The following is an 18,529-nucleotide window of genomic DNA, read 5'->3' as shown; positions in this document are numbered from 1 at the left end:
CCCATAACACTGAGTTATTTATACAAACATAATTTGACACTTAGACTCTATTTTACTGTCCAGATATATGCATTTAACAGAAGGCCAATGAGGCACCCAGGATACTCAAAAAACTCACCTCCAGCTGGAATTTCAGATGCTCTCTCATGCTCTCAAAGAGAAGAAAGCACACCCTGAGGGAGGCTGCATACAGATTGAGCCGTTCAACACTCAGTAGCTGAACAAGAAACAAAAAACCCTTTAAGAATTACAAAGGCAAGTAATTACGTGCTACAAGTAGCAGTACTATGGCACTGCAGGCATCACCTGCAACCAACCAAAGATCCACACACTGCCCTCCATAGCAATGATATTTTAAAAAACAATCCCTTGTTCAACCTTCTAGTCCCACGTTTTGCTAGTGAGGATGAATATACTTAATTCTCATCTGCGTGTGGTAACAATTTGCCTACTACAACTTGGTTCTTTTCCCAAGTCCACAGAGGCTCTTAGTGGTGAAGGAACTTGGGAGAAGACCTGCCTCTGAGATGACTCCAGTGCAATTAATAGCTCAGTATCCCCCAAAGGTTCTGCCTACTACTAAGCTGGTAACTTGCATCCATAATTAAAACCAATTATATCAAAACACAAGTGTTATCCCACAGTAACAGTTCGCTCAAATCATGCTCATCCTTCTTGGCCCTGGTCTGCAGAAAATAGCACGACAACCTCTCTGGCTTTGCAACAGCGCCGTTGGGCGCAACTGAGAACTCTCATTGCAGTGCAGGAAAGAGCTTGTTTGCAGACCTACCAAACCTCATAATACTAAATTGCAATACACTCTTCGACAGAAATTGGTATCTGACTCCCCAGTGCCGTATTCCATGCAAACATAAGCCAGACTCACTTGAAACAGGTGCCGGCACAACTCCTCCTTCACGAGTCCCAAGAGGGACTGACAGTTTGCAATGGGTGCTGACTCCAGGGCAACAGTCAGCAGCTGCAGTCCCATGTGGATCATCACCTCAGAGTTGTGGCGGTCATGAGGGTTGGTGAGCGAGATGAGAAAGCGGAACAGTTCTCTAATACATGGCAACCCATATGGGACCAGAGCTGCTCCTAAAGAAAAAGAGAGATTAGCAATCTAGATTTGCTTTTTGCAGCGCCTAGCAAGTGTTACAATTTTAATTGTTACAGACTGCTAAGGAATAGGAGTTTATCAGCCTCTTAGCAGGAAGTGAAACACAACAGCAGAAATGGAGACTAGAGACAGGACTTTAGCAGCATTGCCCACCTCTCACCTTCTTTTTGGGAAGACTGAGTAAAACGTACTCCCCGGGGATTTACATAGTCCATGTCATGAACTGAGGCAGAGTCAGAATGTTCTGCTACAGATGTGCACTCCTCTAGGACCTCAGGGATAGACTCGACAGAAGCTGACTGGACCTTCTCCTCCTTCAGAGTTTCATTCTTCATTGAAATATCATTTGAGAATGAAAGAAGCAAAAGAAGAGTTAACAAGTGCCAGAGAAGTGGGAAAAAAAAAAAAAAAGCTCTCATTTGTCTGCAGTTAATCTGTAACTATTAAAACAACACTGGTCACTAATGGAAGAGTATCAGAAAAACAAAATTTAAGAGAAAAGAGAGCCTCTGCATAAGCTTTATATAACTCTACATTGTAAGACTAAGGACTTTACCTCAAAAATACCTCTACAACCTACCAATTCTTACTGCCTCTGAGGTCAAAATTTTGCCTTTTTTTTGTTTTAAATGCTACACAACTTCAGCATGCTACCTCTGTTTAAGTCTTCCTAGCATTTTTACCACTCAAAATATCTGCAACTGTATGATCGTCTCAATAGCATTACTGTTGTGGGGAGAAGTGATTATGCTGGGAGTTGGAACTTTTCTTTGCAAATTATATTCATGTACCTGTAGTTCAGGCTGATTTTGATTTTCAGTGACTTTGGCCTCATTTGAAGGTGTTCCTGCATTAAGTCCCAAAGAAGCGACTTGGTCCAAATCTGTCAGGTCTTCCTTGGATGTCGTCTGTGAGGACAACTCCAACCCACTGTCTGTAACAGGGCTCACTGCTGATGAAACATTTTCTGAGCTCCCAGAGGAGGTGGGAGAAGGAGCATCTATGAAAGCAACTCCGCTTGCTGAGGAGAAACAGAAGCAAAATGATTAGTATTGCTCTGTCCCTCAACCACAAATTCATACATTAAACACAACAAATTCTTTCATTACTACTTCACATAACAAATTGTCTCAGCAGGACACTAATGTGAGAGAACACAGATAAACTAAGATCTCTCTTGCTAGGTATTAATGAATTAAATAGATGAACACTGGAGATACTAGCAGCTCTCCAAATTTAACACAATAGTTCCAGTCTAACAGACTCAGCAAATTAGGTAACTTATATAGTTAGATAAAGGGTGCAGAGGATTTACATAAGAAGGAATTTGAAAAGAGTCTAAAAGGTGTACTTTACTCTTTAATACAATGGCACAACCACTTTAAATCAGGAATTAATCATTCCTTCAAAATGAGAATTTTGACTTGATTCTAAAGCAGGACTGACTTCTTTAATTCTTCCTAAACAAATGAAATTGCATTACAATTCAAATGGATCTGAAATATGAGCAGTGAAGAATTTTTATTATTTCTAAATAAGAGACAGTGCTCCAAATATCTAAGTGTTCCTTACAGAATCACAGAATCAATTTGGTTGTAAAAGACCTCTGAGATCATCGAGTCCAACCTATGACCCAACACCACCATGTCAGCCAGACCACTACGTGCCATATCCAGTCTTTCCTTAAACAGCTCTAGGGACTGTGACTCCATCGCCTCCCTGGGCAATCCATTTCAACGTTAAATCACCCTTTCTGTGAAGAAACTCTTCCTTATGTCCAAGCTAAACCTCCCCTGGAGCAGCTTAAGACTATGTCCCCCTGTCCTGTCACTAGTTGCCCTTGGCTCTCCTCTTGTCAGTGTTCCTGTTCTCAGTTTCTTCTATCTATCTGCTGCATCCTCCAGCTCCTCTGCACACATGGCTGTCCATAACCCCAGCCACTTCTCCATGTGCCCATTCTCTTTAGTCCAAACTACCCCCATGAGGGATGCTGAAGGCACAGGAATGCTGTCAAGTTACCTGCAGGACCATGCCTTTCTCATCAATACATATTCCATTTCCTGAAAACTCATTCTCCTGGACCTGAAAAGCTATGATATCTTTTATTGCTGCAGTCACTGAGAACTAATATGAAAAGAATTAATGCAAAATAATGTAGTAGGAGAAATGAAATAAAGGCATATTCAAAAAACCTCTAAGCACGGATGCTGTCTGCTCTCTTGGAAATGATTTCAACTTACCTGTGGTATTAGTAGCATTGCCTGCTGACTGTTCCGTCCCAGAAGAGACTTTAGTTACGTGTCGAGGAGGCCTAGGTGATCTCTTCTGCTTTTTCCATTTTGATGATTCACTCATTCCTCCAGCTCTCATTTTCAACTGAAAACCAATAATCATTAATATCAGTATTGCAAAACCCCATAGCATAATGGATTACACAAGCCAATGCACAAAGGCTACCTCAAAATCTTTAAAGTCAGGCAATAGCACTTAAATATATCACACAAATTAATCAGCACCTCAAAATCATGCAAATACTCCTTGACACCCCACATATTAGCCAACACTCCACACCTAAATCAAGGGACAGTTAACTGCAGTTACTCTGCTCTAATACACAGTTAACAGTTCAATTATCACAGCACTCCCTATTCCCTATCAATACCTCCAAACTTTAAATTAGGATTAAAAATTCTCTTAGACCTACACATCTCAAATCCCTTTGCTTTTACCAAAGCTCCTAGACTTCAAAAGGGCATCAATTAAAGTATCTAAGTAAGTATTAGTTAGGCTTGACTAAAATTTCACCATCAAGCTGGGAAAGAAGCATGAGCGTGCTGCAGCTCTGTCACTGATCTCTTGCCTCAATTCACTTTTCATCTTTGTAGTAATGCCATGCTCACTATTAACAAGTATTTCTAACACTTCACTTGCTACTGGTGCATGTTACATTGCAAGTATCATCCTCGTGATTTGGAAACAAACCTCATTCTCCTTTCACCTGCCTTCTGTCTTTACTTCTCCCCAGACCTAAATCTAACCTTAACTCTTGATATCCTTTTTGACCAAGATTCTACTTCTAGTTTGTACACAGAACTTTGATTAGGAAAACAAGAACAAAAGCATGAGCAGTGCAGACTGCGTGGCACTTGCTGCACAGCACCGCTATTTCAGGCATACAGAAATGCTCCAGAACTTCCTGAAAACAATATGATATTTAGTCACATGGCTAATGGCCCTGGCCAGCATGAAAAGCAGCTTCTTACAACTTAAGTTCCTCTGAGTGCAGGATTGTGTCTACTCTTGTGTTTGGTAGCTGCAGTCAGCTTTTCTGATGCTGCTACATCCTCAGTTTAGGTGCAAATTTAAACACTGAACAGGTAACTTGCATGTTGTGGAGACCATTTCAGTACCAGCCCCTATTCGATATTCTTCTTTGTAAATTTATCACAGTTAAGTTTTATTTTGGGCTATAATATTCCTAAGTTCTTACATCTCTAGCATCAGATTTAACTTACGTAGAAGACAGCTATATTCTTTAGTCTCTTTCTTTTTCTGCAATTTACCTCCTTCTAGCTACTACTACCCTTAAATACCAACAAAAACCTTCCATGTTCCACTGCTGTTCCTTCTCTTTCCATTTTCCAGGTAGAATTCTAACTCCCTGAATATGGCCTCAGCCTGTACTTCCTCCCATTTAAACAAAGCTTGTGAAAATGTTATATCCCAGTACAGTAAACCATTTGTGTAACTTTTCTTCACGCCACAAGTTGTATCTGTTTGATGACTAATCCCCAGGTTTTAGCTGCGCTACAGTTTCCTAGAGTGTGTTAATTAATAGATTCAGAATTACTTTGCTCCTTGTTATTTCTTTCAAATATTGCAGCAAGGATCTTCTAATCACAGCTTCTGGCCAATACTTACATGACAAGCACACAGCTAAAAATAAAAGTCTGCAGATTTCAAAATGTTTAACAATGCTTATAGATCACAATCCTTTCATGTCAAAATTATCAGCTCTCTCATCTTTCCTATTTATGCTTCATAGGGTTATATAAAATGTGTTATCTTTGATTCTTGCCAATTTCTAAAATCTGAGCCTTAAATACTACCAATAGCTGCATTTATTAAAGGCTAAACTACAAAATAGATCAGAGAGTTTTACCTACCAGCTATTATAGAAATAATTGTATTTTTTTCTCCTTTTTCAGTAGCTTACACATTAAGATCCAAAGACTTATTTGGTTTATTTTTCTGAACTGCTTTCTTTAGGAAGGAAAGCTGGAAGCGTTATGTGTTAAAACCAAATAAAGTCCGTTTCACACAATTTCAAAACAGACTTCGCTTCTAGCTAATAAATCTTGTTGTCATTATTTGCCAGGTTAAAAGTTACTTGCAGCAGGATGCAAAGTTGAACCAGCAAGATGGAGCTGAGATACTGATACAGGCAAATCATGTACCACTCCTTTTGCCCTCAGCCATGCTCCTGAGAAACACCAAACGTTTGAAATGTTCTATTAGACAATGCAACCTGACAATTTAATTACTATTTCTAATCTCCCCTTTCATACACCACCAAATATCACCTCAATTCAACACCAGCCATTTCAAAAAAAGCACTTTTCCTCAGACACAAAATCCACCCTCTGCTATTGTCCTGTGTTTTAACTTTCAAGATTCCATCTTGAGGGTCATAAGATACAGGCCCATATGTACTCATTCAGAGACTGAGTTACAACAGCTTCAAATGGATGGGACACAGTGCAGTCAGGCAAGCAAGAAGACTTGCTTGGCTTTCAAAGATTCTAAAACATTTAATCAGACTAGAAATCATTTAGACCAGAATCAAGTTTATTCAAACTTTTTAGGTGGTGGGGTTTTTTTGTTGTTGTTGTTGTTGTTGTTTTTTGTTTGTTTGTTTTTGGGTTTTTGTGTTTGTTGTTGCTGTTTTGTTTTTAGTTTTTGGTTTTTTGCAGTGTTTTTTAGGATTTTGGTTGGGATGGTTTTTTGTGGGTTTCATTTTTTGTGGGTTCTGGTTTGGTTTTTTTACATTTTTTTGGGGGAGGGTTGGGGTTTTAGTGGGGTTTTTTTGTGTTTTGTTTGGTTTTCATTTGGGGGGGTGGGGGGGAGGTGGCAGGGGTGTTTTGTTTTGGTTTTTTTTTTGCAGGGAGTGGAGGGGTAGATGGGGTGAGATGAGATTAGATTACCCAGTAGGTCTTTTCCATCTCATACTATCCAGTCTCCATATTCTACACAAACAGGTATCCTTTTATATCCTTTTATTAGAATTACCCAGTAGGACTACATAGGACTACTTCCCACATAATTCTGCCCTCCCTCATTTTCTTTTGCTACCTCCTTTTGCTTGAATGAAGCAAACTATTGCACAGCTTTAAAAATTTGCAGAAGAAAACAGAAATGCTTAATAAAAACATTTCACCAGTGTCAAGAGGCTAAATGCTGTTTTAATAAAAATGCACCAACTTTGGGAATTCTAAAACAATACATGTATCAAAGGACAGCAAAGGAACATCATTCCTTCTGGATTTTCTTTGAATTAAAATTAACCTTGCGACTCCTTGCCTTTAATGTTAGTATAAAAAAATGTAAAAAACACTGGTACAGTTTGCCTTTGACTAAAGGAACTATTTCTAAATCTTGTTCTTACCTTCAATTCCAAGGCCTTTCCCAGTTTCCCTAGAAAGCTTCATCGTATGTAACACACTAATATTTTAAACCTAACATTGCCTTTACGCAGCAGCTAAAAGGCATTTAATAGATCATTAACATATCCTGAATCTTATACATTTTCTAAAATTCTCCTTCCTTCTTCCATGCTCAGTGATATTAGAGTTACATTAGTTTTCTAATTATCAACACCCTTGATAATTAGAAACTACATTAAGCTTGTACTTTTGATGGTAAAAACCATTTTATGTTAGTATTTTTAAAATATTCTTTAGAAATGAGAGAAGGAGCTCAGAGGTACTGTTCGTTCATCTGAGAATTCTCTACAGATTCAGTTACATTTATCTGAGTTACCTTTGCATTAAAAAATGTCCACAAAATTATAGAAGAAAAAGACTACAAGACTCCAAATGCTTCCTTTGATAGATGAGGTTTTACGAATAAAACCCTAGCTAAGGTCTAGGAAAATGAAGAAAAATGTAATACTACAAGATTCTTTTTAAAGGGTCCATGAGATCTCAATTTTCTACAAGCCACCTTACCTGTACTCGTTTGTTTTTCCATAAGATACTGTAAGCCTCAAGAAAAAAGGGCAGGGGCCAATGATTAGTAATTAAAGTGATTATACTAAAACACGAGCTCATTCTAGATGCAGCATGGAACTGGTCAGCACACCAAGTAGCGTTCAAGACACAAAAGCATGCAGAGAGAACGCAGTCCACGATCCGAGTCCTGGAGACACCGAGGCAATCCAGTCATCTCATTTACGTACCTGCCTGTACTGCAACAACTAACGAAGGTTATTTGGTGAAATGCATTTATGTACCTTAGGCAACTATGAACAAAATCCACCCCAATAATCTGTGAAAATGCAGATCTATCTTCCTCCTAACTTCCATAGCAGAACCCAATGTTTACCTAGAACACTTTCTACTGCAAAGGGAAACGTTTCTTAGACTTTCTTCTCTGTGTAACTGCATAAATCTGCAAGTCTTGAGCCACTGCCCTTCAAACTATCCTCTTTGTATAACTATTTTGTCTTAGACACAGGACAAAAGAGTGGCATTTCTAAATGTTCCATTCAGCTCTGTTTGGACTAAGTAACATTAATGGCAGACAAAAAATAAAGCTACATTAAGTTTATGAACCAACATGAAAAACTAAGAACAGTCCTGTCTAAGTTAGTTTTTCAGGCTGATTGATCCAAACCAAATAACCTGCATGCCTACAGTATTTCTTCAGAAGTATTTTCTAGGAGAACTAGCAGGGACTAACTTGTTTCATAAATCAGTTTGGCCGCACTGATCCCCCATTAGCATATACTGTGTTGGACATGTAGCTAATTTCAGTAGAAACATGAACAAAGATGTTGAAAATATATAGCAGTGTCCTTCAAAAACACTTTAGAAAGCATTAAACTTTGTGGCCCTGTACCAAGTAACAAAGCTCAGAGATTCACCTTGACTACAAAAATTTTAAGGCATGCTGGGTCAAAAGACCCCTCAGGTATATGGAGGAGCTACATCCACAATTAAGATCAACAGGCAAGACACACAACACTTCAGAGACAAACCTACACTTTTTATTATTCCTTTTTTTGAGTTTTCACAGTCAAATCTTACCTATGCCCTCCCATTCCCTTTCTCCAAAGGATGCTGTGATGGTGTCTTAGGTGGCACTCACCCAGACACTCAACGCTGCAGTAAAACAAGGGTCTCTCCCTCCCGAGCCTGCCCCAGCTGCAGCCACAACACTGCAAAGCAACCATGGCATGCACTGTCTCCAAAAGCCATGCTGTGTCAAATGAGTGGAGGGAGATCTGCTGCACACAACGTAACTATCTCTCAGGTGGTGTTTACAAGAGAAGGAAGAGGGGAGTAAGGTGAGAAGGGAGAAGGGAGAGAGAGACCTTCAGGTTCTTAAAGATCAATACCCTCTCTAATTGGTTCAGGGCTTTGGGCAGTTCCCCACTACTTAGCGCCAGTTTGTTGAGGAGACCTGAAGAAATCTGTGAAAGATAGGCAAATGCATGGTTTATACAACGCAAATTAAACCCAAAGAGAAGAATAACCTGGCAGAGTGCAAGGCTGCAGGGCACACTCCTGGCATGCACAGCAAAGAGACAGTACAGGGTAACTGCACAGATCGGACACAAGACAGAGCATCACTTAACCGAGCTGGGAGCAGCCATCACTTGGTAAGGGCAGCCCTACTCAATGCAGTCACCTCCACTTCACACCTTCTGTACACAGACCATGACAAAGCCTCACACCTGCTGCACATTAGCCTGATCCCTTTCAGCTTTCTGTCCAATGACCTACCATCATCACAAACCCTGTGACTTCTCCCACAGCAAGGAAAACAAGCAGACATTAGTTTACTACACAAGAAGTAAAGCCCTAAGCTTTACTAGGTTTCAGATTCCTCCAACCAAACATTCAGGCTCTGAAAACACTGCTCTGCTGGCTCTGAAATGCATTCTTGCCCTATGCTGTCCCTTTTCCCAACTCATTGAAATAAAAACAGGAAGTTATAAAGTGCATATTCAGTGTTAAGTTGAAAGGTGATTATTTCTTCTCTAGCACTTTTCCCCATACTGTTGCTCTTAACAGCAGACTCTATTACCTTTATTGACATTCTTCATATGGAATATAAAGAATATAGAAGTATGTATGTAGTTCCTCAATAGGACCTCTTTTTTATAAGAAATTACTACATTAATCATATTACAATCACAATCACTTCATGGTATTTGAAATAATGAATCCAGCTGCTAAAAACTTCACTGAATTGATCAAGATGGTGGTGCTGAGCAAATCCAGAATTTCCACAGTCAGAAAACTGTACATTTAGGGAAAGGGAGATAAAGAAAAGCCTACTTTGATTTGGCTACGAATAGAGATGGCATTGATGACGTGAACTAAGGCGTTCACCACAGAATGATGTCCCCCCTGGAAGTCACCAAAGCTTTTTCTACAAAAGCCAATTTCATGCTTTCATGCTGTTTCACCAGCCTCAAAAGGTTTCCCCTCTACACAGGGGGAACTGGACAAAAATATATCCCAAGAGCTCAGTATTAAAGTTGCAGTGAATGAAGAATGATGAAAAAGAAGCTGGAGAGAGAGCTGAAGACAGCAAATAACCAGACAATGACACCATCAGGTCCCAGAACTTGCTGGGGTTTTCTAGCCCACAGCAGCTGATGGCTGTTCCCAGAATCCGGACTGTCTCACTGAGGCAGCAGTATCATTAAAAAGACTTGCCACCGGACTATGTGGACTTAGCCCCACAGAATTAATGAATCTATGTCCATTTATGCGGTTAAACATGCTCTTTCAGTGAACTGGGACTTGCAGAAACGAAGAAGTACAAGTGTGAAAACAAACAAAACAGAAATGAGCGCAAGCCAAAGACGGGAGCAGAACAGTCAACACAGTGCTGAGTCTTACCTTCTTCATGTTCGTTCCCATGTAGCTTTTAGGCTCTTCTTTAAACTGAGGCAACCTGAAGCACAAAAAGCAAACCAAAATACATAAGCTTACATGAATTAACAAGAAGGGAAAAGAAATAGGCTGGTCTTTCCAGTCATGCTGCAGATACCAGAAAACCCAATTTAGGTTTTCTTCACTAAGACTCTCTTAATTTCTTTTCCTGCCAAAATTTGCCTGGGGAAAAAAGCCACACAAGTATAGATGAGAGGTGCTTTGCACACTATTACTACTAATGGCTGTTTTTCTATCTTGATTTTCCTGCCATGTAAAGACCATCTCTTTTCTTTCAATGTATGTTTTCAGCAGTGTATTTGTTCAAAACAGGTTTCTCTGATGCTGGTAAAAACAGCTACTGAGTCAGTGTCATCCACACCAGGACTCTTGCAGGGTACATGTTAGTACTAGTCATGGCAATTCTTTTTGAATTTGTAGAAACCCCAGCAGTTATCCTGTGCTCTGCATCATATAAACACAATTGTGGAGGGCAGCAGGTGTACATTAAGTTGAATCTTTGGAGATAAGCAGTTCCCATCTCAGAATGAGGTAGGTTGCTCTCACCTGTGCTACCAAATGACAGCACGTACAGCTCTACAATTCTACACACCCTGCTCTCTCTTCTGTTTCTTTACTACAATTCTGTCTTTACTTGATGAGGGTATAAAAGCCTTGGAGAACAGCTTTGGCTGTTTCTTTTTCTGGAAAGCAATTTGGCCGAATGAACCCCTGCAGTTGCTGCCTTTGCCTTGCATCTCTATCCCAATGTCCACAGGCACATCTCCAAGCCTTATCAAGAAGGATGGAGGAGAGGATTACACAGTAAGTAATGAAAAAGCACCAAGTAAAATTCACATATGCATCTGGAGAAAAAGTAATGTGGTCTCTCCTCTTTGAGGAGATTGATTCTGACTTTGCTCAACATTCATCCAGTGCACGGATGCAGGACACACAGAGGAGAAAAATCTGAGATCTCATTGGAACTGTGTGACAATGGGAGAAAAAAATATGATGTTTCATAAGCTGTCAGTTTCACCAAAATCCTTTCCTACTAGAAGAATATCTGTACCTATAAAAATTTCCTTTTTACAATACCCAGAGAAAATTTATGATTACTTCACTATTTGGAGAAACAGTCTTGAAGTTAATTATTTACTTAAGTTTTAAAGAAATCACCTTAATTACCTGAAGGGTGCTGAAAAGGGCAGAACATTTGTCCAAGACAGACGATTTCAAGAGTTTTAAATGTTCTTTGATGTGTGAGGTCAAAGCTCTCAGCTTGAAATCAATGTGTGGCTATTCAACACCATTTCTATTCTCTCTGCTAAAGAGAGCTATATTTTTTAGAGCACCTTTTTTTCAGTGAAGTTTGCATTCTCTGTCCTGAAACTGGTTCTCTATCCTAAAGCTCTTCATTACTTGGCTGTCCATCTCTCCTCAAAGGACACCTTAAACCAGGCAACCTTCCCTACCTCTGTCTCCCTGCAGTCTGACGGGGTCAGCCCTAGAGAAAAGTGCCAAATCCTTCATCCCCTTCCACCTCTAAATAATGACCATTTTGGCTGATTTTTCTGAGGGCCCTTAAGTGGAAGTGTGGAATCTTTCTGTCCTTAGAGGGCCATCTCGGCAATGCTGAGGCAAACACAAGCAGGTTTACCTTGTGAAGAGCAGCTGCACCATGTCGACCAGAGTGTGCTCTGCAGATTTTCTCAATAACTCTGCGAAGACAAAAACAAATAACACAGGTGTCATTACTCAGTGTGATATTATCAAGAGGCTTCTTCAAGCAGACTCCCCTCCGAGTCTTGTTTACAGAGATTACGGCAAATTTATTAAAACCAGCTCCGGCCCCGCGTTACTGCAAACGGTCACGGCATCACACGGTGGCGCTACACAGCTGGGGAAAAGAGCAGCCCAAACTCGCACCGCGAACGCCCGACAAATTTTCCATGAAGTTGTAGAAAGACACAATAATATAAAGCTCAGCAGCTTTCCGTGGATGCATGCTCTACAACAGAGGAAACCTGACCAACTTCTTAACGGGAGAAGTACGAACAAACCTACCGCTGAGCCTCATTTCGAAGCATATGCGGAAACAGGACTGCATGATCTCACACACGGATTCGTTGGTGAGGTGGGCTCCCACTGGGGTGAGCAGCAACGTCCTCAGCACCTGCAAAGAACGGCACCCCTATGGACCACACTGCAATGATACTTGTGTGCAGTCCCAAGAGGAGGTTGGTTTCCTCAAGAAAGACTGCCATGAGCAGAAAACCTAAGAAAGTTTCTCCTGGTGTAATTTCAAACTGAATGCTGTGCTCAAGAAGCCAATTAGGGGACAAGAATGATCCCCTGACCCACTTCTAAAAGAGGTCCGGTACACTGCAGGCTACTCAATATTTAATAATTATTCAGGAACTAGATGTCTCTTCAGAAGCACACAAACCAAAGAGGTATACACGCTCCATAGTTTTGTGTCTACAAAGAATTTTTCTCAAAAATAAGTTTGTGAGCTCCATATTCTTAATTAACCCCCCTCCAACATAGATCATGCACAACATAGGCTTATCAACACCACGACATTATCAAGTTCATAATTTTAAAATAATTTCATTTAAGCTTTTAACTATTTTCATTTGGAAAAGCTTTTACCACAGGTATATGAGCCATCTGTTTAAAAATAAAGTCTGTCACTAAGCTCCTACAGAGTCAAAACATTGCTCCCTCCTCTTCATCTCTATGTAACAGGATATGTTCCACAACAGGCAGCAACCATTATGGTAATTACCATTTCTCTCCTCTTACCTGCAGGATTTTCATCAAGACAACCTCATCGCTCGCATGATCTGTGCCCACAAATCGAGCATGAGTGACAGCATCTGCCATGTTCTCCATCCCCTCTGCTGTGCCCTCATGGCTGGGATCTGAATAACAGAATAAAAATACGTGTCAGGGAACTGCCATCTACAGTCTACCACCTCTGTGGGGAGACATCTACATGGAGATTCTGTGTGACCTTCAGCTTCCTCAATTTATGTGACCTGTAGTGAGTTGACCCGAGAACATAACTCACCTCCCATTAACAGAAAAGCTTCGTAACTGGGAGCTTTCAGAAAGATAGATCAAGAATCTACTTACATTTGCAAAAAGATATAACTTAACAAAGAGAATAATTACAATTCTGTTGTTACTGGTTCTCTGTGTTTTAGAAGTTAACTTCTAAGACTGTGTTCTGTTCCCTACAATACAGCACAATCAGCTATTAAATGCATTCAGTGCCTCCTTGGGAATAAAGAAAAAACAGCTCTTAAACATAAGGAACCTAAAATTTACTCTCATGAGAAGAAAATGCCAAACAGGTTCCACTAAATTGAGAAGGGAAAATTGTCTCTTGTTCTACATCCCTCTCAAGGAACGAGAGCTGGGAAGGAACAGACCAGTAGCTTTCCCCAGAGAAAACAGCAGACAGACACGATCACAGTTTAGATATCAGAGTTGCAGGCCTCCCACTCCAATCATTCATCAAGGCTCATTCTCTCTATTTCAGTCTTTTGCAGCTACAAACAATGGTGCAGTTGAGAGAATGTTTAGGATGAGATTGTTGCTAGTAACTGTATCTCGCACTACATTACAGTGGCTTCAGAAAAGCTGCCTCTGGCTTTGATTTCATTCTCACTTAGACAATATGGCACTGGGCAAGAATCTTGATACCCTTCTACCTAAACAGTCATTAGGAAAGAAAGGAGACAACCTAAACATTGCTTAATACCTCATTAATTGGCAATGGGGCCTCTTGAACTCCAGCAAAAATGATGCTGACAGAGGAACCACAAAAGACCTCATATGCTTCGCAGAGAAGTTTCACAGATTCCCTCTTTGTCTCCAGTAACGCTCACATCTGGGAAGGGCTATAAGCCCTTGGTATTAAAGAAAGCTGCCCTTATTGTGGTCCAGAGACAGCAGCCTCTACCACGCTCTTATCCTGAGTGGCTGCAGGATAAGAAATTTCTCAGTTATGTAAAAATGAATGTCATCAGTGCACTTTAGAATCACATAAATTCTAATTTTTTTAAATCACACAGGAACAACCCTTTGCCATTGCCATCTCTTACATATTCCTATTAAGAACAGAGCTTGCTTACTTTTGACATTGTTCACACACACAGAAATCTTATATAGTTTAGAGCAGTTCCTCTCCTGGTTTGCCTGGCAGATTTCACTGAGCTATCAAGAAGGCTGTTCTAAAACCAATCAGTCACTTTCCACCTAGTTTGGCAGCAGCACACACAGGATACAAAGCTAATATGGGGAAGCATTAGGTAAGAGGCCTGGCTGTCAAAGGCAGTCCTCTGCATACCTTCAATAATGGCTTATAATCCAGTGAGAAGCTACTACTCTTCTACCCAGAGGCAATAAAATCAGTCATAGGTTGGTGTCTCATTCACTCCTATTCATGGAGGTAATAGCTTAAATCACCAGTGGTGATGCAGGCTCATTCTGAATTGTCTTAATTAAATTAGGCAAAGACCAGTGGTGTTATAATGCCAGCACCTACATGAGCATTACTGTTAACCAACCTCAACAACCACAGAGGAAAGCAGCCCAGTGGGAATCAACACAAAAAACCAACTTGTTGCTGAAAAGGCTCCCACAGGCAGGACGCAGAGATTCACTTCACTGTAACCTTTTCCAGTAGATATGAGTTACTCTAGTCTTAGGGATATCTTTAATTGTAGTTATGGATAAACAGTCTGTGTGAAAAGGAAATGCAAGCAAGCTGTGCACATGCTTCTTTAACAGATCTATGAGTACTGCTCCACTGTTCCAGCCCCTACCTTCAACACCTCTCTCCCAACACACATCACGCCTGACTACTTCAGTTCTGGCTCCCTGGAACAGCACTACAAATTCAGGTCAATTTATAAAGCCTCTTGAGTTCAATTAAAAGCACAGATACTTCCACTTTGCAGAAACAAGATACGGAAAAAAAAATCTTTGTTCCCTTGTGAGAAAACAGTACGGGAAGATGTATCGATGCCTGCTCAGAATCACTAACAAGAAGTTTGAGTGAGCACAGTAACACTTTGAAAATTGCCATCTACAATGCAAAGATCTAGATACCCCATCTAGATACACACATTTCATACCAGGTGCAGTCTTACAACAGGTGGGCAAAAGAACAAATAGAAATCAGAAAATCCAGGCTCTGAACCAGAGGGAATTCAGGAAAGCCAGAAGCCTGCTCAATAACACCTTTAATGGAACTAAAATAAATCACCAAGGAGATGGAAAAGGTAGAGGGGAGAACCAGCTTTAAACTTCTTAAACAGCAAGTCCTCTTCCTGGAACCTGAGCAACAGTTACTTACAGATATGTAGTTTTCAAGAACATCAGGGAAAGCTAACTTTAGAAATGCAGCCAGAAGCTGCTGTAGACAATAAAAAGAGCACATACTTTTTCTGAGGGAAATACAGAAAAACCCAATTCTGAAATTTAGCCATTAGTCTTCCTATAGCTAAGGTCTGAGCTCATCCAGTAGGCTGACAGCTCACTAGCAACTGCAAAACTGCCGAGCAAGGAAATAACTAATCTGAGGGATAAAAATCAATGGGAGTTTAGTATTGCCACACGGTTTTCTAGTACTTTAAATGTTATTGCATAATTTATCAACTAAAACTTTTGTAGAAGTACTTAGAGCAGAGGATAATCACTGTAAGCCTAACTATTCCTGCTAAAACACACACACATGGTATGTATCAAGTAATTTTATCTATCTGAGCTGTGATTGCATACTATACCATTAGTGAATTTGCAATTCAAACTACTAGAAATCAGAAATCTTAAACTCTACTCAAGAATTAGTTTTCTCTAACTGGTTTTAAAACATACCCCTCAGCAATACTGGCCTAAAAAGGAGACAGATAACCACCTTCTGACATGTGACAGAATAAAAAACACAATGAGACTGCACAAGGATTAGCAATGAAATACTTTGGAAATGGGAAAAGAAAGCCATTTAAAACAAAGATATTTATCAGATGAGTTTGGCCCTTTCACCGCACCCTGGTTATCAACCCAGTGTGTGCAGCAAAAAACAACCACTCACAGAACAAACAAAGCTAATGTCACTTTCTTAAAAAGTGCTGGTTTCACCTGTCATTATGCAGCCCCAAAACACACCATAAATAAATGCTACACTGCAATTTCCCTACCATGGTTATGCCAGCATCCTTCTCTCTTGCTCTGTGTAGTTTGAAACATTTGTACATTAAGAACAGTTTTAAGCATTCCCTATGTTTAGGCAAACAGCCTTCAGACTACCTTTAGCCTCATATTACATAAAGAAATTATAATACCAAAAAGCTTTCATTTAACAACATGACCTGGCCAGATGTTCAGCCAGCACCACTAATCCCAGTCTAACTGGTATCTGGAGCAGCACAAAGGACAAGGCTGCTCTGAATGTCACCTGAAGCAACAACGAAGGTCTTAGATTACAGGTTCTGCCCCAGAAAAAAAGGCAGGCAGAGAGTCTTCCATTGTCTACTACAAAGACACACAATCAGCAACAGTTACAGGGATGTACTCTTGTTGGAGTGACCCAATTAACACTCTAAACAACAAGTAGCTAGAGAAAGGCTACAAATTCTTAACCCCATTTTTTCCTGTTTCTGCTTCAAATGAAGTGTTTGTAGTCAGTTGCCTGTGCAGACACTTGCCTGGACATGTGATACAGATCATAAAAGCTCAGAAGAAGAGTCTACCCCTCACTGTAATGCTGAAAGTCATAGTCTGCATTATTGCTTAATCCTTCAGGGGGACATGTTTTACAGGCTGATTTTTTAAGATTTCTTTATTGTCCTAGGAACTTATGTCATTATTGCATCATTCTAGTTATATTTTTGCCACTTAATTATATCAAATAGACCCACTAACTGAAGTCTTCATACACTAAATTTTCATCCAACACTTAAATCTTTTTTCCTGCAAGTCTCTATTTTTGCTTATTTTAGTTTTGTGTCTTTCCCACAAAAGTGATTTGCACCGACGTAAAGCCCTTTCTTTCTCTAATTGCCTTCATGCTGTCTCCAAAGAAGTAAATATTTAAAACAACAGTACCAAAAATTCAAAGTGCTCCCTTACAATGCGTAGAAGAAAAAGAACTGAGAAATCTGAACTCAGGGGAAGAAAGACTGATAAAATTATTTTCCACAAGTGAGACTAGGTATAAACAAACACAGACAACAGGTTTTGTAATTTGCACAGGTATGATCACAAAGTACTAACAGAACTTACAGAGAAAACTCGAGTACCATTAACAATGGGATGACATATTGATGGCAGCCAGAAAGGCAGCTAATGAGTTAGTTACAAGCCAGCTGAGCCACAGGAACTGACCACATTATTAGTCTTTCACAGACAGAAAGGAGGATGTGCAAATTTGAAAGTTTGGGTAGCAGCAATACAGTCTCTGCCACGTCAGTTGTGGAAAGTGAAGAGTACTGGCACACCACTGGACAATGTCAGGGACCGGGCAAAAAAATCATCCTCACAGGAGTGCAGACATGTTAGTCCACAAAACTAAATAAATCCTACTGTGTTTCTGCATGTTACAACACTGTAATTTGAGCTGGTATTCTTCCCCTCCTGGCCCTTTTGCTTGGAGGGCATTAAAAACCAGTGGGTGACCAGCACAGTCCTCCCGCAGGCCCTAAGCACACACAGCAGCCAGGGCACACCAGAGGCTCTGGCTCTGTCTCCAGACGCTGCTGTAGTGCCATGAAAGATCAGCCAGTAAGATATTAAGAAACTGCAGATGCTGATTTCCCCAGCGTTAAAGACAATTTTCTTATTTCCCCAATCTCCACATTAAGACTGCAAGCAAGTATCTTGGCCAAAGACTCGGCTCACAGAGATGCATTTGGCTGGCATTTTGGTAAATCCCACCAAGCCACATAACATACCTATTAGTGCATATGAGAGGAACTTATTCACAGAGGTGAGTGCCAATCCAGTTATGGGGCCTGTAGTGTCTTCAGAACGGATTACTTCCAGAAAAGGCCGAAGAAAGACATTAGGTTCGATTTCAGACAGCTCTGTAAAATAAAAAGAATTTTAAAAAGACAATTAGACTTGTTTTAGGATTCACTTCCTCTTTAAAAATATACAGCAAGTTTCATCTCAGAGGAAAAAAAGCCTGCTCTAGCTTAGTTTCAGAAGGCTGATTAGAAGGTCAGGG

At 40.2% G+C, this 18,529-nt stretch overlaps 1 protein-coding gene across 6 annotated transcripts in view; it reads right to left on the bottom strand.

Annotated features, from left to right (window-relative positions):
- GBF1 (golgi brefeldin A resistant guanine nucleotide exchange factor 1) overlaps nucleotides 1-18,529 on the bottom strand; it is a 102,368-nt gene that overhangs the window by 24,395 nt on the left and 59,444 nt on the right. For 2 of the 6 annotated variants that reach the window (XM_040070768.1, XM_040070769.2), the window contains exons 4-14: nucleotides 18,255-18,386; nucleotides 13,096-13,214; nucleotides 12,355-12,463; nucleotides 11,948-12,008; nucleotides 10,255-10,309; nucleotides 8,715-8,813; nucleotides 3,361-3,496; nucleotides 1,912-2,141; nucleotides 1,281-1,449; nucleotides 887-1,098; nucleotides 119-217 (exon numbers count right to left, since the gene is read on the bottom strand). In XM_040070768.1, the coding sequence (XP_039926702.1) occupies nucleotides 119-217; nucleotides 887-1,098; nucleotides 1,281-1,449; nucleotides 1,912-2,141; nucleotides 3,361-3,496; nucleotides 8,715-8,813; nucleotides 10,255-10,309; nucleotides 11,948-12,008; nucleotides 12,355-12,463; nucleotides 13,096-13,214; nucleotides 18,255-18,386 (1,421 nt within the window). Of the gene's footprint in view, nucleotides 1-118; nucleotides 218-886; nucleotides 1,099-1,280; nucleotides 1,450-1,911; nucleotides 2,142-3,360; nucleotides 3,497-7,347; nucleotides 7,384-8,714; nucleotides 8,814-10,254; nucleotides 10,310-11,947; nucleotides 12,009-12,354; nucleotides 12,464-13,095; nucleotides 13,215-18,254; nucleotides 18,387-18,529 lie in introns of all 6 variants that reach the window. The other 4 variants (XM_040070773.1, XM_040070774.1, XM_040070771.1 and 1 more) reach the window with 3 other exon arrangements.

This window comes from Hirundo rustica, chromosome 8 (assembly GCF_015227805.2).
Source record: "Hirundo rustica isolate bHirRus1 chromosome 8, bHirRus1.pri.v3, whole genome shotgun sequence".
Lineage (NCBI taxonomy): Eukaryota > Metazoa > Chordata > Aves > Passeriformes > Hirundinidae > Hirundo > Hirundo rustica.
The sequence above is the reverse complement of the archived record's forward strand: the minus strand, read 5'-3'. Positions and strand labels throughout refer to the sequence as shown.